This window comes from Chelonoidis abingdonii, chromosome 22 (genome assembly GCF_003597395.2).
Source record: "Chelonoidis abingdonii isolate Lonesome George chromosome 22, CheloAbing_2.0, whole genome shotgun sequence".
In the NCBI taxonomy this organism is placed as follows: Eukaryota; Metazoa; Chordata; order Testudines; family Testudinidae; genus Chelonoidis; species Chelonoidis abingdonii.
In genome coordinates, this window is record NC_133790.1 from 21,462,463 (window position 1) to 21,483,048 (window position 20,586).

General features: G+C 49.1%; 1 protein-coding gene across 1 annotated transcript in view; it reads right to left on the reverse strand.

Moving 5' to 3' along the window:
• Positions 1–20,586, reverse strand: part of BCR (BCR activator of RhoGEF and GTPase) — a 138,493-nt gene that overhangs the window by 33,617 nt on the left and 84,290 nt on the right. The window contains exons 5-9 of the mRNA XM_032801258.2: positions 15,714–15,821; positions 13,962–14,022; positions 12,791–12,843; positions 12,242–12,382; positions 908–1,029 (exon numbers count right to left, since the gene is read on the reverse strand). Of these exons, the coding sequence (XP_032657149.1) occupies positions 908–1,029; positions 12,242–12,382; positions 12,791–12,843; positions 13,962–14,022; positions 15,714–15,821 (485 nt within the window). The remainder of the gene's footprint in view (positions 1–907; positions 1,030–12,241; positions 12,383–12,790; positions 12,844–13,961; positions 14,023–15,713; positions 15,822–20,586) is intronic.

Consider the following 20,586-nt stretch of genomic DNA (forward strand, 5'->3'; position numbering starts at 1 on the left):
GAGAGGAGCTGCAGCCCCCCACCTGCCGGAGACAAGAGAACTCCGGGGCTGCGGGCGCCGGTGCTCTCTGTCCCCGACAGGCGCGGGGCCGCGGCTTCTCTCTAGCTTCAAAAGGAGCTGCGGCCCCACGCCTGCCGGGAACAGAGAGCACTGGCGCCTGCAGCCTCGGAATTCTCTGTCCCCAGCACATGCGGGGCTGCAACTTCTCTCCCCTGCCATGGTGTTGGGGACTATTGGTACAGTACCATACTGTATTATACCTTAAAGGGGAGCCAACCTGTGATTGCGTTATATGCGATTTTGCGGGGCATGTTATTGTGAGGTTTGACTGTATCTTTAAATACAACCATCTCCGGGGCAGAACGCAGCAAGCTGCACAAAAGCTTACGATCATATAATGTGATGCCTCTGGGTGAGTCTCTGGCAGAGAGGACTGAACCTGGGACTTCTGGATCGAAAAGCAGGAGCCTCTGCTGCCTGCTGCAGAAGTTTTTCACAAGCTGTAGCTGCCTCATAAACCCCTGTGAGATCCAGCCACTAGAGGGAGATAGTGAGTAACCTTAAGCACAGGCTGTATCAGGAAGTGAAGACCACCACCTGAAACTTCAGGGGGAATGAAGGGAGGCAGAGTTAAATGATCCCAGCTGGAATTTGTCCAGGATGCCACAGTTAGCACCCCTGCTTTTAGGAAGGTAGCCAGGCAGTAGTTAACTCCCCGAAGTGATCAGGATTTTGGGTCTGTCTCATCTGAAGGACAATGCTACTGTATGATGTTCCCTGTATGGGCCGCAGCTTTGCTGTGTTAGGTGCAGCTGCATGCACTGAACTAGCGTTCTGCCAAGTCCACTGCTCTGAATATAAGGTGTGAAGCACCGGAAAATGGGGTGTCAAGTGGGAAAATCCTCACCCTCCAAGCTGCTTCTTGAGCTTGGCGCACAGGAACAGGTCAGTAAAAAGAAAGACGTGGCGCAGTTTCCGAGCCCCCTCTACCAGCTCCACCATAAAACTGTCCTTCAAGAGCTGCCGGTGCTGTCAGAAAGAGGACACAGAGTTCTAGTTAGCACAGGAGGGGTCGGTCTCTGAGCCAAGGCACTATAGTGCCTCATCAGTATCTCTGGTAAGATAAACCTCCCAAGCACCAGCCCAAAGCATGATCCCCATGTGACCCATCGCTGGTGGAACATGGCAAACCTGCCCCACCCACTGCTCTCTCCAGGACTTTCTGTTCCAAGGGATACCCTCTCTGTGTGGCTGTCCAAAGCAGGGCCTGAGAAATGGATGGTCAGTTGAGGGGTCTCATTAATTGGCCTGCATGTTTATTTCTTTCCCCACTTGTGCTCTCTCCTTGTTCATGCCCTTCCTTGAGGATTTATCATCCGGCTTTCTCAGAGCCACTAAGGATGCATACTTTGCACAGAGGGCCATCCCCTCTCCCGCTAATCCTGGCCACTGAGTTAACTCTTTGCAGTCTGGTCCCTTCCTGCTGCTCTCTCCATCACTTGCAGGACATGCATAATCAGAGAAAGTGGCTGAATGTTGGGTTTTAGTTTTTAACTGGAGTCAAATCTCTACCTCCAGCTGGTGAACTGCCAGTTGGCTTGGGGCAAATACTTCTGAGAGCTGCACAGACCACGGTTACCCACTGCTTGGTGCAAATGCTGGACAGGTCACCCAGACTCTCCAGGCTCAGCCTCTCTTTCCAGTCACTCTTGACTTTCCAAGCATTTTCTTTGGGGGCTGAAACTTCACCTGCCAGCTCTCACTCAAAGGAACCTTGCTGGAAACATCAAGCAAAATCCTTTCAGCTGCTTTAATTTATGGCAAGTCATTGACAGACCATTACCACACACACAGGGCTTGCCAGCAGCCTTCAACAGCAAAGCATTCCACCGTTCACTAGCAGAGGGCAGCATACACCACTTCACCAGGTAAGCTTTCGCATCTAGCTACAGCCACTCTGCAGAACTACCACATCCAAACCATGAAACACCCTCCTTGCCACGCTGTACCTGTCTGTACACAGCAGCTGCTAAATATTCCTGCTGCTTCCCTATTCCAACAAGTGCTGCTAAGGGACCTATATTTGCTTAGAAAAGCTAGCAAATCCACCAGCAGTGCCTAATCAGCCAGTAGTTGAACAGTCCCATCTGGATGTGTTTTTCCTATGTATTTATTTAAAGCCTTTTTCTATTCCCTATACAATTTCCCCAAAACATGAGACACTGATCAGACCTCAGAATTAGCCTGGAGCCTAGCTCTGATGCCTTTATCCCCCTCAGAAAACAGGCTCCTAGTTTCAAGGGTCTGAATGAGTTACTTGGGCCAAGTGATTGTTTCATACATGACGACTGTCCCCCTTTTCCTCCCCTTGCTCCAGAGCCCCACACCAAAGGAGAGGCCCATCATTCAGGCAAAACTAGGCAGTAGTACATAGTCATCAGCAAACTACTGCAGTTTCAAGCCAGGTTCTGTACTCAGACCTCCCCCGCCAGAATCAGTGGCAGCCTGAATGTGAGCTAGGGGAGGTGTAATCTTGCAGAGGGTTCCAAATTGGGGATTCTCAATTTGGGGGCAAGTCTGATCCTCACAAAAGTGGAAATCTTCTAGCACTGCCTTGATCCAAGTACTGAGCAGGCTTCTCTGCCCAGTTCTGCCAACGTACTCTAACCCTGACCTATATCACCCGTTACTCTGGTGTTGGGGTCCACACACCTAGATACTATGGTGATCAGTGCTGCAGCAATAACTTTTATGCCTAGGTATTCTGGCGATAGCTCTGCCAATGTTATTCAATCCTAATCGAGTCCTCCCTCCCCCCGGCTGTTTTACTGTCTGCTCCCTCCATCGTCCCCCACACAGACAGCTTTGTCAGTGCACCCTGCTCCTGAGCTACCAGATCTCTGCTATTTCAGTACCACGCTCTCGCATGCAAAAAGTGCCAATTCTCAAGCTGTGCTATGTTTTGACTGGGAAATGGATGAGATTGACACATCCAAACAGTTACTTGTAACCAAATCAGAGTTTAAACCTAGGTCTGCGAATGTAACGCCCTGTGCATTAACTCACTGTTCTCCTCAACGTCCCCAGAACACTCTCAGTGTAGAGGACACATCTGTAGGCTGTTCATACCCACCCACCGAGCTTTGCTCTCTAAACTACCTTTTTATTGATACCGTGATGCGAGTCCCAACAGACGACATGGTGGGGAATACAAGGCAGAGTGATGAAGCACAAGAACCAGTTCTTGTTTCCATGTTCACAGTCAGAGCATCATACATTGTCCAGTATAAACCAACACATTGCACAAAGCTGCCATAATACCTTTTCTGGATGCTAAAAAGCAGGAATCAGTCCCAAGGATGCTTGCCAATCCCAAATGTCACTGCAATTGTGTGATCACTAGCAGCAAATGTTCCACCCCGTCAATGGTGTTCCCTGACAGATAACAGTACCATTTCTGGGCAAGATCCTGGGGAGCAGGGGAATCCAATGGGGAGTCAGGCTCGGAAAGGCCTGTGGATGTGTCGATGTTTATTTTTAGGAGGGTGTGAGCCTCCTCAATCCTCCCTGGGTTTGGAGAGCATGCCTGTCTGCATTAATGTCTCTGCTACTCATGTGTGCTCATTTCCCGCCCCTCAAGGACTACAGAGCGACCTGCAGCCCAGATATGGAACCAGGAGTGTCTGGGCAGAAACAAAGGATAGGCCTTGTCAAGAGCAAATCCCCACCTTCCACAGCTGGGAAGAATTCAATTTGAGAGAGAAATGAGGCAGAAAAAATGGTATTTTTCAGCAATCCAGAACTCTAATTTAATGTTTTTAGAGCTGATGAATATTTATTATGATGCAAATCAACTCTGCTCCTCTGAGGCTTGTGAACAGCTGCTTGTTGCCAGCCAAATTCTGCTCACCATCCTTAGGTGTAAATATGTTCTCGCATGTCAATCCCATTTGTTACCCAGTTGCAATTCTAGGGTGCAATGCTGATCCTCCATTCCTCCCCGCACCCCATGAGGGTCTCATGGCACAATCCTGCGCTAGGGGAGACTGCCGCTGTGCCCCTGTGGCAGGCCGGGGATGACAGTGTTAGGCAGGTGTGGTTAACAAGGTCCTGACTATTTGCTCAATAGCCAGGCAGGAGGTTCCTTTCATAACACTCTTTGAAGCCGACAGAGAGCTGGAGCAAGGCCACTGTTTGCAGCTTCCATCCCGCACTGAAGGAAACCATGTCTCTAAATCTCGATCTGAAAACAGAGGGGACAGGCCACAGTGGTTTCTAGGGCAAAGGCAGCTCTTGCCCAAAGAGCTGCCCATTCAAGGCAGGACTCTCATCCTGCTGAGATGCTGCTAGCTCAGCGAGAAAGTTTCCTTCTTACAGGGGCCTCAAATGAGGCCATTCCTGCCAGCTAATGCCTGGTCACTGACAGTTCGCCCCCTTCTGAGAAATTCAGCAAAGTCAGCAAATAGCCCAACGCTTGTTCCTTGCACAGACTCACGTGAGCTGTTTGAGAATTAATCTGTTCTGCTCAGCTCTGGCTCAGTTTCTTCTGCCCTCTGGATCTGTCAGTGCTCTGATACTTAGGCTGAGGATCAGAACCGAAGAGTCTCCACAGGCCTGGACTACCTGGGCCATGGCTCCAAATACAACCAGAGACTGCAGCCAATAGAGTGCAGAAGGTTCCCACTTGCCCCCCATAACATCACAAGAGTGTGAGGGAGGGGGGTAGGTGCAGGCAAAGGCAGTGACCATAGAGAACTAACAGTGTGAATATTCTCACATGGCATTGAGATTCCAGATCCACCTACTGCCCGCGACCCCACTCAGGGCATCCATTCCCTTCCGTTACCAAGAGCCTCAGCCACAGGAGCCACCTGCATTGCCCATGCCTGTAAACATCCAGGGAGGCTCTTCCAAGTAGCAGGTTCCCATTTGCTCAGAAAAGTTCCATGTCCAAAATTCCCCATCAACCCAAACAGGAAGTTCCATACCGCCACAGGCAGAGCCCTGCTGTGATGCTGAGAGCCACCATCCGTTCAGCCTGTGATGCTGTTCCTGAGGCAATGCTGATCTATGCTGAGTTTATCTGATCCAGCACTTGGGGGATAAGTCATCCCGATCCTCGAGACAAGACGCTAGCATGAGGCACCGGAATGACTCCTACAGAGGTGGGATATCTCAGGAAAGGAGGCTGGCTGGGGAGCCCGGCAGAGGATGTATTCTAGTCAGGCATAGGAAGTCAAGGAAGGGGGCGGAGGGGATGTATTCTAGCCAGCGATTAGGAGGGAATTTACCTGAGACACGGGGTGTGGTGGGGGGGGGGGGGGATATTCCTTCCTCTTACTGTCTGATTTAACAGTACTGACTCATGACCCTACCAGAGACATGTCCCTGCAAGGGGGACCCAGAGAGATATCTCCATAGCAGATGACCCAAGGAGCTTCCAGCTCCTGTGGGCGAGGGGCAGAGGGAAAGGAAGCCTGGAGAGTGGCTTTGCAGAGCAGGCTGGGATCTCACTCCCCACAGCAGGGTGCTTGCTGAGCCTGAGCTGGGCGATGGACTTATCTGCCCGCTTCTCCTGGAACTTGACAAGACTTGGTATAATAGGTGCACTTCAGGCCGCTGATCACTGATTGGGACGGGGAGAGGGATTGTTTCCAGTAGGGAGCTGCTGGGGGTCACATCCTTTGCAGCGATGACTCATCTGGCTAGGAGGGTTCAGCAGGTCAGAGGGAAACAATAAAAGGATTTCCCAACCAGCTGACTACACGCTCCTTTGTGAGAGAGCAAAGGGTACCTCTCCCCAAGAGAGTCGGTCAGCAAGTGCCCAATCCCCCGCCCCGCTCCAAGGGAAGTCAGGATGCCCCTCGGACTTTCCCAGCACCCATCTGCACTCGCCCAGGGTTCACACACTGCCTCAGCCATGCTCCCTGGGCAAAGGAGACAGATTCCAATAAGGAGCCTGCTAGACAGAATCTGCTGCACCAGTGATCAGCTACAGGCTGCCTCAGTGCAGGGGAGTGAGAGGCCCAGGAAGCACGTCCCACAGGCCTGCAGTCAGACAGTCTCGCCTTGCAGATGTGACCCCATCAGCCCCCTAGTACACAGAGACTGTCCACTTCGTCTTCAGAGTCCTCACCAACCTGACCATGGAACCAGCACCCCACAGACCTTGGCAACTCACCCCAGCAGCTCAAACCCAGCAACATGGGTCCCCCATTCTTTTCCCTCCTCATCTCTCTTTTCTCCATCAATCTCCCTGTCCTAGCTATCTCCTCACTGGCATCCTTTTGGGGGGTCCTATGTTAACAACAGACTTCTGGGCCATAGGGTGTTTTGGGCTGTTTGCTGCACAACTCCCCTGTCTGTACCCACCCCACCTATCCAGTTTATTCCTCCTGGCCTGACTGAGGAACGGCAACACAATCACCAGTGTATAGAAAACGTAAGAGAAGAGCCTCTCCCACCATCCAAATACCCTCAGAAAGTGTATGGGCTACAGACACATTCAGATGGGCTTAACGCCAGAGTGGTGACCACATCCAGCACACACACTTCCATCAGTAACGCCCTAAGATGAGAAGCACTCCTGCCAGGACAGTGCAGTACTGCCATGCAAGAGCCTGGGCTGGGTCCCGACACCTGCTCCAGCCTCACCTCACAGGGCTTCTCTTCCCTCTGCATATCTAGCACCTGCCTTCTCCCTTTCCTGTCAGTGTCTCACTGCTTTGGGCGCAAGAGCCTTCCCCCCTGCAGCTCCTGTCACCTGGAACAGCCTCCCTTGTTTCCTGCCTCTTCATCTCTTCTCTCCTTCACCTTTGAGTTTCTCAGCCAGCCTCACAACCGCCTGCACCTTCCTTTATTCACTGCATCATGTTTTCACTGGTTGCTGTCTCTAATGCCATGCGCTGTCTGCTGTTGTGTATTATTTAACTCCAGATAGCGAGGCAGGTTACCTGTTTGTCGGAGATGCACGATGCAAAGTAAAACTTGTAATAGCTGTTCGTCTGGATTTAAGATCTGAAAAGGGCTGTCTGCCTGTCAGAGCTGAGGAGGAGGGGTATCCTGGGTGGTGACGATAGAAGACTGCAGCGCGTGTGGGTGAGAGTTACAGGAAAGACTGGAACATGTGTGATGCAGGAGGAGGAGGAGGAGGACGGTAAAGCACAAAAGGATGGCTACTGGCACATGTCATTGAGGAAGAGGTGGTTGGATTTCTGCAGAATGTAGGAGGAGCATGATTCCTGTGTGTGATGCAAGAGCAGCATGACAGGACATCAGGATCATCTGCTGAGGAATTAATGGGCTTCTCTTAATAGCTAACAGCCTTTTGTTTTCCAAAGTGACTGACAGTGGGAGCTATAGGGCTTCAGCCAGGAGACAGAGCATGAGATCCAAAGCTGTATTTCTGGGCACATTGCTGCAGACAGCATCTGCCCAGGGCCACTAGAAGCAGCAAGCCCCAAGCCCCAAGATGTCCGAGACCAGCCCATAAACCTGGTGACGCTCCAGTTCACACCCTTGCCCATTCCCTTTTGTAAACAGTCCCCTATTGTTCTCTCTTTCCCTACCTCAAACTCTCCCTCATGCGACTGCAGCCTAAACCCAATGATGCTCTGCCACTCAGAGGTCACCTGGCTGATCCCTCAGAGGCAATTCACTGTCAGATGCATTTACCAGCTAACTTCAGAAATATGGAGATTGCAGTCCGCAGCCAGGATTGAGCGTCTCAGATATGATGGAAAAAAATATGAGATAGGCTCATACAGACTGACAGGGGCCCCCCCGCTGTGGGAATCTGCCTCTCTCCCCCTAAGGGGCTCAGTGCTTTTAGCAGTTCCATTAACTCCTGCTTTACAAGCAAAGGCAGAACTGGATAGGGAACAGCAGAGGGGGAAGTTTCAGCATTAAGCTCTTGCTCAGAGAGGCAACATCAATTCTTCCAGTCAGCCAGCCAGCCCGCCTCACACCAGCTGCAGCTAGGAATCTCTGGGAAAGCTGCACCAGCGTGATGCTAAACCAGCCACCCCACTGGAGGCTGTGCAGGATCGCTGGGTATAACCGTAGGGACTGATCCTTCTGGAGCGCTTGAGGATTTTTCCCCTCAGAAGACCCCCTATAACCGAGACAAAGAAAAAGAATGGTGGAGGGTGAAGAGTCGGCTGTGAGCAAACAAGGCCCTGGCTTGGTGCTGCGGTGGGGCCACGTGCACAAGACAAAAAGGAATCTGAACTTCTCACATGCCCTAAATCAGGAGGCTTCATGTCACTCAGAGACACCCCAGAGAGCTCTTTAATACTACTTGGCAAGTTACTGAAGTGGGCACTTAGGGAAGGATCAATCAGAAACACTAACAAGCAGGAAAGAGAAAGAAGGATGAGAGGGAGGGAGGCATTTCCACGCTCCTTGGCAGGGGAGATTCTGGGGCTAAGATACATCCCCAGAAGCATAACATTCCATCCAGGTTACTGTTCCTTTGCAGGGGGATGTCCCCCCATGATGGGTGCAGTGGTTATCTCCTTCTGCTATCCTACGGACCAAATCCTAGACTCTGCATCTTTCCCCACAAGTCCATGGGTTGTAAGCTGGGGAGACAAGCGACTCAAATTCCCCACAACAGGCTAGAGAAGAACCCCAGAGCCACACACTGGCCTTGACGGAGCCCCATTTCTTCTGGCTTTTGTTGTAAGTAGCATCCTGCCCATGTCCCTGAAGCATCCAGAAAGTGGTGTAACTCTGCCCCCCTCCTTACATCTGGGACCCGCCAGGCCCACACACTCGAGGAGCCGCAGGCTGCCTCAGGACCATGCCTCCCACTTCAATTCCCATCGAAAGATCAAATGCACAGATCACAAAGGGAATGGGGCTGAATCTGCAGCTCTCCCTTGCCCTGTCAGCATTGCTGTATCGCACAGTAAGCGGACACACAGCAGAGAAGGGGGACAGGTAATGTCGATGGCCTTGAGAGCAAAGTGCTGAGCTGTCCTTGCCATGCCATAAAGGTCACAGCACATCCTAGTTTAGGCATGGACTGGGAAGTGTCTGGGGCAAGATACTAGAGTTACTTTATGGAACAGTCCAGTGGCTAGGAAGGGACGGAACAAGCTCCTCTGCAGTGATCAACTCTTGCTTTCCTCATTGTGTGCAGGATGCGGCCAAGTGCCTTGTAGCAAATGAAAGCACCTAAAGCAGCGGATCAATAACCTTGGGTCACACCTTGGGGGAGGGAGTGTGTGCAGAAGGTTGTGTGTGTACACACACACACACACACACACACACACACACACTCTTCTAGCAGCCTGTCACTAGGGAGGATTACCCACTGGCGGGGATTGGGAGCCTTTTGCTGGCAAGAAAAAGAAAAGAAGAGGCACCTGAGCACTGTGTGAGAGGAGGCGGCTGGAGCTACAGCAACTAGCTGGCTCCCCCCTCCCAAAAAGAATCTCTAATGGGAGGGAGGTAAATAATGAATAAAAGCCATCAAAGCAAGCTGGCTATTTATTAAAATAAAAAATGCATTATGCATTGAGAGCCTTCAATTAGGACACACAAACTGCATGCTATCCCATCACCCCGGGGAGGGCACAGACAAGGGGAGCAGAAGGAAAGGCTAAGCCAGAGATTTACACACACAGACAAAACCCAGCTCTGATTCCAACCTGGAAGGGCTGGTAGTGGTGGGGAGCGGGGCTTGTTAACTCTTGAGGAAGATCGTGCACAAATCCTTCATTCATGAATGGCTCGGAGTCCAGTCCTGTTGGATCACAATTTCTAACCATGGAAATGGTAAACACTCCCCATTCTGGACGAGCTTTGGGGAAGAAGGTGGTGCCCTGCCCCTTAGAGGCAGGGCCTTTGGTGCAGAAAAGCCAAAGGAAGCAGCTAGCATTCGACTCCCAGAGGGAAAGGAAGTTAAAAGGCAACACCAAGAAAGATCTGGAATAAGTGTCATTCTTCACTTCGGCTTAGAACAGACTGTGAGCAGAGTAGGTGCTGTGAGTGAGAGAGAGTTATGGATTCCCTCCATCACACAGGAAAACCTGTTTTCAGCCTGATTCTGCTGTCCCTGCCACAAGAGTAAACATGGAGTAACCACCTGAAGTCAGTATTTTCACCACAGCGTAATAGGAACAGGAGCAGCCCTGCTGAGCCCACTCTTTACACACCCCATTCTCACTTTGTAAGTGATGACAAATCCACAGCTCACCAGAGAGCACAACTTCATTCCCACTGCCCTGACTCCTGTCACTTCGTTAGGATTCCACGGGACACTGCAAACCATGCATCCCTCATCGAGATGCTAACAGATGACCCGAGACTACAGAGCATTCCCTCTCCTGGCACAGGGGCATTCCAGCCTGCGATACCTGCTATAACTCAATCAACATCCACTTTAATGAGGCCTTCTTCTGTCTCCAAGGCCCTGGCCACTCTCATGTGTGTACTTTCATCCCACCCTGCTACTGCCTGGCCCCTACAGTTCTAGTCTCAGCACATCTCAAAACAAGCCCAAAAGCAGGAGGTAAATGGGGGAATTCCTGCTCAATGCTGAGGAACAATGCACTCAGGGGCCGTCTGAGTATCCCATCTCCATTCTGCATCTGCCAGAGAACCCTCCGAGCTGAAAGGGTCAGTGAAACATACAGTAATAATCCCAGGAATGTGCATGTTTATAGGGCTGGGGGACTTCTCACTGGAATGTCTTCAAGGGGATCCCTGGATCCAGTTGTAGTCATCTTAGGCTCTGCAGATTACAGGGCACAGCTCTGACATGACAGCAACTTCAGCTGCAATTCCTCTACCACAAAAGGTCCTGTTGCTGCTTCTCTTGATTCTGCTCTTTCATCCAAGCTCTCCCACCCCATTTTATCCAAGCTCCCACCCCAGCTAAACTCTCTCCTCCAATACTCCTCATCAGTCCTGGCTGTTACTGAGCAGGAGGGACCAAATTAATCCCTACCAAAACCACACTGGAGTTACCCTAGCGATGGATCTGCCCCAGGAACTCAGGGAGCCACTTAGAGCCATGCCTCTGCAGATGTCTGTCTCCATTATGAACAGTCCAGTCTGTGGGTGAGGAGGGGACAGAGCCCAGCACTTCTGGGCCCCAATCCAATTCCCACAGAGGTTAATGGGGGGCTTTTAACTGACTTTAATGGACACTGGATTGGCCCCTAGACAGATGAATAACCCTAAGCTTTCTACCTCAAGGGGTCTCTCTCATCCCATTTTGATTCCTTCCTACTTCTCTTTACATTCTATTTGAGAAATGGCTCTGATTTTCCACCTCTCTGCCCTCACACAGTGAATCTCTGTATTGGACACAGCGGCTGTAACCTGTATTTCTCCGCTGTACCTTGGGTCCTGACATCATTCTGGGGATACTTTAAGAGACAGAAATCACAGTGCCAAATCCTGACATCATTCAGTGACAGTTTGCCCCTCTCTCGCTCTTCACAGCAGATAGCTAAAGCACACCTCCAGGTGAGATTTCACTCTTGTCCAAGATTGTAGGCATCTAGAAGATGCAGAAAATGCATTTCATTCTGAACGTGCAGATTTAGGTGAACATCCTGCCAAGTTTGTGCCTGAGAGAGGATGAAAGGGTCACAAGTGCTGGAAAATGCCCTTCTAATCTTCCACTATTCCAGCAGCTGCTTTCCTTCCTTCTGAACCATAGGCCCTTGTTCAGTTTGCACACAGAATACTAGCTAGAACTCTCCCTGAATTGGGATAGCGCACGCCATGCATGTTGCAGCAAGAGGAGCTGGGATTCTAGTCACCCTTCCCCTGTGGTAGCTCCAGATAGCGTTCTGAACAGAACTAGCAGCGAGCCACACCATGTCCTGGGGAACACAAGGACTGTGCATAAACTGTATCTCAGCAACACAGAAACTAGTAGCATGGGCTTTAAGAAAAATCTCCAAGCAGGTATCAACCTCTCACAGAATGAAGTGACAGCCTAGAGGAGTGAACACTGGACTGGGAGCCAGGAATTCTTGAGTACTAATCCTGGGTCTGCATGTAACTTTAGCTTTGTGTGCCAGCCTGACTCCCCACAGAGTATTAACCTTAGCCAGCATGCTGGAGTTCTACACCAAAAGGAGGCATCAGTCCTCCGGTATCCCTACATTCACTGTAACCTTCAGAAGACTAGGGTACTCTCCTAATTTCCAGCCCCTCCCAGAGAAAGGCAGAACTAATATTTAGAAATAAATCTGGTCACTAGAGGGTGGGGACTCACCTCTCCCTTCTTGACAGTCATAGATTGTCTGCGGGGTGTGATCTCCTCGTTGATACTGGACAAGAAGTTCTGAGAGATGCGCAGAGCATCCAGCAGGAGTGGGTGGTCGGGGTGGCTTGCTGGAGTGTGTTTCAGTAAATCCTACCACCAAGAACACAAAGAAGGGACAAGAATAAGGAACGGCACCCACCAGAACAGTGAGCCACAGGCTCCGGCAGCCCAGTTATTGGAACCCTTGGGACAGGTGGCTCTGGAGCTTGTTCTAGTTAAGGGCAAGGCGGCAGATGACTGTCCCATCCCACTGCAGCTGTGGAGTCTAACCTCGCCTGCTAACCCCGCTGGGGACAAGTCACTGGTTCCGTACATGGAATTATTCTACACCAGAAACTTCAAGTTGTTCCTCCACATATAAAGACAAGACATACCCATGCAAAGCAACAGCCTCTTCGTTTCCCCAGTCCTGTCTGTGCAGGAAAGGCTAGAGGGAAGAGAAAGTGGGGACAGTGTCTGCGCTCTTATAACTGCCATTTAAACACACAAGCTACTTACATGAAGAACAAGTGTGCTGCGTGTCACTCGATCGACTGGCTTGTACAGCAGAGCTGTGGACAGAAAGCAGCAGAGGCATAAGGAAGGCAGCCATCTAAAAACAGAGTGCCCTACAGAGCACACTGAGCCATGCAACCAAACGTACAGGCACACTTTAGTACAGAGGAAACATCCTGCAACTCTCTTCTCCACAGTTAATGAGCTACAGAGTCAATAAAACACACAAGTGTGTGGAGAGAAGCAGTTAGCAGCCACACCGCGCACACACACCCTCTACAAACATTCCCCCCTCAGCGCACACAGCTCATTACTGCTAATTCAGACATTCAAAACACACTGCACAAACTCAGACACACAAACACAACCTATTGCACACCCCAAGCAACACACACAGCTGAGAGGGAGTGAATGGTGAGCTCACTGAATGGCACAGAACACCCCCAGCAGGAAACTCTTCTGATTAACCTCTGACATCCTATAGCTCTAGATCTTCGGGGCTGACTCTGCAGCTGAGTACCGTGCCTAGCCGCACTCTCTAGAGCCATTCCCCTTCAATGCCTCTCCTAATCTTGCTGGGAAGGCCTCTGAAGGGTGATCAAGGCACCACCTCCCCTCCCAAGCTCAGCCTGGCATCTCCAGGGTGCTCCCAAACCCTGCCATCCATGAGGCTGTGCCTTAAACAAGCCTGGAAGCTCTCTGGAGCAGGGACAATCTCTTGCTATGTGTATGTACGGGCCTAGTACAGTGGGCCCTGATCTCAGCTGAGACCTGTAGCACCGCCATAGCACAAATAATAAATTCCTTGTCTGATGTGGTTTGTGCTACTATTAGGCAATAGATGCTCTTCAAAGATCATGGCTATTCTGTGAATGGTCCACTGTTGCCCAAGGGAACAACTAGTCAGTAAGATTAATGGAGGCTTCTTGCGCAGACATGCAGCTTTCTAGGCAAGTGCTCTGCTAATGAGCAAAAGGGAGCTGCTTCCCGGGGTAGGCAAGCAGAGTTACCACAACCCACCAGCATTTAGAAAGCAAAAGGACCATGGAAGGTGGGGCTAGGGAATGGTTATTCCACAATATATCTACTCTCCACTCCAGGCAACAATAGACAGCTCCACTCCCACCCCTCCACATACTGACAAACCAGAGTCTCTTCAATACAGAACACTCACTTTCCAAGGAGTTTTTGGTTGTCTGATCTTTTGAGTCCTTTGTATTTCTGGCCTTGAGATTCTAAAAGAAAGAGAAAATCCATGCAGGAGACCGATCACCACCCAGAAACACCACTCTGGAACCCAGAACCTCCTCAACACCTCCAAGGGAGGAAGAGGCCCCTGTGTTCATTCAGTCAGCCTAAAGCAGCATCCAGAAAAACCCTGCTATATTCCATGTCAGTGAAGGAAAATGTACTGTCGTCATGGTACCTCTACCACCATCACGTCAGTGTCTGCCAGGAGCCTCCAGCTCCAGGCAGAATTCCTAAGAGTGAGTCTTAATAGAGACCCGAGAAACCAGGGAGCCACGTACAGAATGTGGGAGAAAACCTGAGGATGGCTGAGTTGTTATCACCAGTCAGATGGGAGCATGTCCACAAGGATGCATGTGCCATTGGCTCAGTGTACATATAGTGCTTTAGCTACCAGACAAGGTGAGCAGTCAGCAGACCGGGGGGCTATTCCTGATTCTGCTGCTGCCCTGAATCTTGAAGCTGTGGGTAAAGTGCTGTGAAATTATCAGCAGGACATGGGCACAGAAGTGCTAAAGTGCCCCCATATTCATCACTGTTACTATTTACTATACGATGGTCACTGCCAGGGCTTGGCTCCCTTTGGTGGCACTACCACAACACAACTAATAAATCTAACTATTTGTCAGAGGAGACTTTACACATTGTATTTATCCATTAAAAAAATTAAGCGTGGGGGGAGCTGCCCTGATAGCAAGGTGACACAGCTGATGCTACAGGCTGTATTTGAGGATCAAAACCAGTCAAAGAGCCATGGCGGCGGATGGGAGGTGGGGACCCCCCCCACACTGTGATGAGAACCACAGCACATTTTCAAAGGGCGTTGCCAGTGTGTGTTCCCTCAATCTTAATGTCTTGAAACCTTTTACTTTTTAATTTTAAAGATTAAAAAAAGACTTGGGCTCCTGGACGAACTAGTGTTTTGAAAAGAAAGAAATGCCTCCGGCACAGCGCATATCCGATACCGAAAAGGTGGTTCCATTTAAATCCAATTTTTCTTGACAGATGCTTTTTTCCGGCTGTGGCGTTTCTAGGGGCTGTAATCACCACAGTGACACTGTCCGCTGTGCAAGGAGCTCCACCCAGAGCCCATGGCATAAGAAGCCTGCAAAGTACTTCGACACATGGAATCCCACTCAAAGGCAGGAAATCAAAGCAGCCTAATAAATAATAATAAGATTCCATTTGACACACTTATTTTAAACGGTGTATTCGAGTGCTACCTCTTTCAGCACTTGAGGCTAATTAAGCCTGTGACTCTACTGACAGACATCATGCAAGCTGTTAGAAATGGTCTTACACACCACAGTCAGTGTCATTATTAGCAAAAAAGAGACATCAGGAGCTCAAACACAACCCTCCTCTTTAGGACTGCGTGATGCCGGAGCAGGGCTAGGAAAGTTCAAAGCCATGCCAGTCATTATAAGAGTCACTGTGGGGAACAGTGAGCAAAAATTGCCTATGAGAGAATTCACACTTCCTCCCGGGCCAGCCTTAACTAAAGGCCACTGGAGGGGCTGGGGCTGGAGCAGTGGCTGTGGGGAAGCTCACAGCTCCTCCAGTCCCAGCCTCTCCGAGGAGCAGTGGCTGCAAAGGCACTCAGAGGCTGCACAGGAGTGACATCGCAGCGTATTAATCAGCTCCAGGCGATGTGTGCGTCTGATCATCATGACATTACCTCGGAGATTTCAGCAAACTGAGCATTGGCCTGGCAGCATTTCTCTGCCATCTCCATGGCAACCTCATAGTTATCCACGAAGGCCCTGTACACTCCCAGCTGGCTGGCCTGCAGGAATCAAAACAAAAACAAAGTAAACACCAGAGAGCGGAATGGCTTGGGACAGCTGCTGGTGGGAGTCAGAATAACCAGGGAAGAGGCTGATTTACACCAATCCAAAGAAACTCAGGATGCTTTGAACAGGATGTGCCCCTCCCTCCTGTGGATCCTCCCCCACTGGAACAGGTGCTCCTGGCATGGTGGCTCCCTTTAACCAGCAGAAGTTAATTTGCTAGTCTGGGAGGATGACAAATTATAACCATTGCAAAATTCTTCCCTTCTAAACTGCCAGATTAGCATCTATTAATATTTTAGATCACAGATGAAACTTTGCACGAGCTGTTGGCTGTTTGTCATGAAATATGAATCAGACAGGAGTGATTCAGGCCTACAGCACGAACATGACCCCAGTGAGCTACTCGTTTGCTTCTGTGCATCCGCTGAAGCTGTTAAAACAAACCCAGATATTACCCAAGATCTACATATGCAGACATTATCTAAAGCCACATGGTTGAAGCATTAAGGACAGCAGTGCTGAAGAGTCGAATACAACACACACAGTATAGAACTACTGCTGGAAGGCCTGGACGGCAATGTAGGATTTTGCAACAGCAGAATGTGTGGTGGACCCTGATAAAGATACAGCAAGCCTTGGATCCTGTAATGAGCCATTATTAATCACTAGGTCTTAGCGCTGATCCTGTTTGCCGATTTCTGAACAGCAGTCATGTTCATGCTAGACAGCATAAGATCCGGCGGGGAAATCCCTGGGCAAATTCCAAGCATGTCTGAACTCTACAGTAACCTTTGTGTTGCAGACCCATGCAGCTGTGCTATAAACACCTCGGCAGTTCAAATGGGCTTCCCAGCATACAATCAGAAAAACACCGACAGAAGGAGCACTGAAGGACTCTACTGAAAAGGAGCTGAGAACTTCCCCACAGCCAGTGATCCTACACCATTCTAGAGACGCTCCTTCTCACGTAGCTGTGAGCTTCCCCCACAAACAGTACTTCTGCATCATTCCCTACACTGCCTCCCGCAGGAGAGCCTGGCACTTGAGTAGCTTCCCAGTTCCTCTGTGCATCCTTCCCTACACAGTTTATTTAAGTAATGGTAGCTTGAGAAATGGTGAGCTGCCTCTTAAAGTGATCTTCACAGAGAGACGAGTGAACTAATTTCAGCCCTGCTGTACAATGGCACAGCTCCTACTGAAATCGGCGGTAACTGTGCACAGATGTCAGGGATGGTCTGGCTCCAGGCCTGCAGAAAGCATATGATCCATAGCTATCACTGTTATACCACCCCCAAATGAGCAGTAATCCTGACTGTAGTCTCTGCTGGGAGACTTATAACATTTCAATTTTGGAATCGCATCCTAGCCGCCATCTCTAGGACATAAATGCTTTGATTTCTTCATTAGTGCAAGGGCTCTCGCTTTCCCTACCACACCTGAATAGAGTTGGTCCACAAAATCATCAAGACATTTTTGGATGAAAAACTCCTTTTTGAGCCAAATAAACATCTTCACAGAAAATTCTTATTTATTTTGGTTAAAATTTTCTCATTTTTCTATGAAAAACTAGAAACCAATTTTTTTGGGTAAAAATTTGGTTTTTGGTAAAAATCATTTTTCTGTTTTTGAAAAATGAAAAAGTTTAACTTTAAAAAAAAATTTTTGAGACACAATTTCAGTTTTTCATTAAAAATCCAAAAATTTCAAACCTCCAATATATTTTCAGAATATTTCACCTCCTTCTACTCTTGACAGCTGGTGCTTTTTCTCCCCCAGCTGACTAGGTGGGACAACACAGCTACAGTAACAGTTTCTGTTAGCAGAAACTCACTGCAGAGCCTGCCACAATATATAAGATTCTAGAGTCTCCTTGGTGTACTGCCTTCAGTTTCAATCTAGGGTTCTTTATTTTACAGGTTAAATAAAATTAATGCCACCAGTGCCGTGAGTACAATTATCAAGGCTCCAAACTATCATACCTGATGGCACGGCCACATGCGAAAAGTCTGCTCAAAGGACCTGATGTGCGTCCTAACTGACCACGCACTAATGTCCAGTATTTCGACACTCTCTCTCGTCAAGGTGATTTTAACTGCCTGCTAAGAATGGTTTGGCTCTGTCCAGTACAGCAAAACGCTCAGTTTGTCGGAGAAAATAGTGGAATAAAGTGACTGCTGCAGTATCTGTCAGAACACTGCACTAAATCACCAGAGCTGAAACAGCTAAGCAAGCCCAGAGCTCCCCGGGGATGTTCGCTCCGCATAGTTGAGTTATTGCTACACTAGGGAAAGCTGCTCCCAGCACAGACCCAACACAGCTTGCCAATTCTGTTACAAACACAAAAGGGTCAGGGGTACAGAAAAAGAGTATCATGGATGCCAGGTACATGGGCCTGCCAGCCTCATCTGTATGGCACGGCCTTAAACTCAGGCCAGAGTAGCAATACGCAAGTCAAAGCTTGCTGGGACAAGCCAGCTATGGTAATTCATCTGAAGAGCTCTGCCTCAGCTACTAGCATTATTTCCGCTACCCTCTCAAGGCAGTTTATCAAGCATCATTTGATTGCAGCACTCTTCCTACATCTCTGCTTTAGCAAGCTGGGGAGCAGCAGCAGGCGGCTCAGACCTTGTGAGTTAATCTCTGAGCCCTGCGTGCCATGTCCATGAGCTGAGCTATCTCCTCCTGACTGAAATACACCAGCAGTGAAAGGCAGCTTCTTGCTGTTTCATCTTGAGCTGCTGGAGGGCAATATAGTCGTCCCCATCCCCCATCTCAAGTCAACAGGGAAGGGAGCTGGTGCATTGCCACACAGATGTTAACAATTAAGTGACCCTGGTGAACTGCACTCTCCATCCAATAAGTGGAATGTCTCCCCAACTCAGGGAATCAGAGACACTGAAAGAATGTGAAGATTCTTTTCTTTTTAGAAAAGAAAATGAAGCTCCCATAATCCTTTGCTTTCTGCACACTATAGGGGAGGGGCTAGAGGGATGCCTTTTGAATGCAGACAATCAGGTATATCTGGCTTGGGGACCCCTAGGTCATCTTCAGGCTCCGTAAGTTGCTTTATTCTTATCTGTTCTGCACACTGAGGTCTTTTGTTGAACTTTGCTAGGGGAACTCTCAGCATCAGACTGAAAAAACACACCCACAATCACAGCAAAGGGAATAGCAGGAGCACAGGGGGAGGAGGGTAGAATATCAAAGCACGAGGTAACAACAACAGTGCAGATGGAGCAATGCAAAACGGATAGAAGGCAGCAGGGGTGTGGAACAGAGCAGCAACAAGTGGAAATGCACATAAACACACACACCAGTTTCCTTTTTCAAACATCTGAAACTAATTCATTTCTCTGGCCAAGTGAGAGCAGCAGTGCCCCCAGGCAGTGCCTAAAAGAAACAATCATCTGCTAATGGGTTGGGTTATACTAGCTCCAAGAGAGGACCAGCTGCCAGAGCAGAGACAAAGAAAAGATTTGAGATGCTAATTCCTAATAAGGGGCCGTTTGTGTGCACAACCTAAGCAGCTACCTGTAGGCTTTGACCTTGGCTATGGTTATAGTGAAAGAACAAAGTTATTCTCCATGAAGCTGCCTCTCTCTACTGCCCCCAGAACTGTGGTAGATGAGCACAGACAGCAGGAACGGGTTCAGGGAAGAAGAAACACCACCAAGGTGCTAGCAGCTGATCTGACAGTCTAGTGCAGAGTTTTGTCAATATCACTGGCATGGTCAGACTGGGCACATGGATTTTTTGCCTGGGCTAGTAAGTTTTCATTAGAATGTTGCAAATGCTAGTGAATGCACTGCCACGTGTGCTGAGGGGGTCACCAGGGGATATAGATAACACAGATCATGTTTTGGTTCTCGATTTGTACAGAGTGATGTGGTCAGGGTCTGTGACTGGGGCTCCTAGGTGCTATCATAACACATGTAAAAAATAATAGCAGTAAGTCTCTAGGATGAGACAACTCCCGCTTGCTCTGGAACAGGACTAGCAGGCTCCAAAGGAAATTGTGTTCAAACAAAGAGACTGGATGGTCAGGTATGACACAGGATGTTTGAGGACAGAAATATAGGGAAGAACTGCAGGGTTCTGAGAGCTGCTTGGAAGCCCTCCACCACAATGGTTCCAACCTCCAAGGCAGCATATGAATCATACTGAGTAATTGCACAGCCAAGGCACCACTACCATCTAATTCACTCCTATGCAGTGTCACGGGATATTTTATACAAGAAGTGAAATATGAAACTGAACTCTATTCTATGTGCCCCCAAAGGGCTCAGACACTCTCTCTCTCTCAAGTGGAAAAAAAAAAAGGTGATCCAGGCAACTACAGGCCTGTCAGTTTGACATCTGTAGTATGCAAGGTCTTGGAAAAAAATTTGAAGGAAAAAGTAGTCAAGGACATTGAGATCAGTGGTAATTGGGACAAAATACAACATGGTTTTACAAAAGGTAGATCGTGCCAAACCAACCTGATCTTCTTCTAACAGATTTTTTAGACAAAGGAAATGCAGTGGATCTAATTTATCTCGATTTCAGTAAGGTATCTGATATGGTTCCACATGGGGAATTATTAGCTAAATTGGAAAAGATGGGGATTGATATGAAAATTGAAAGGTGGATAAGGAACTGGTTAAAGGGGAGACTACAATGGGTCATACTGAAAGGTGAACTGTCAGGCTGCAGGGAGGTTACTAGTGGAGTTCCTCAGGGATTGGTTTTGGGACCAATCTTGTTTAATCTTTTTATGCC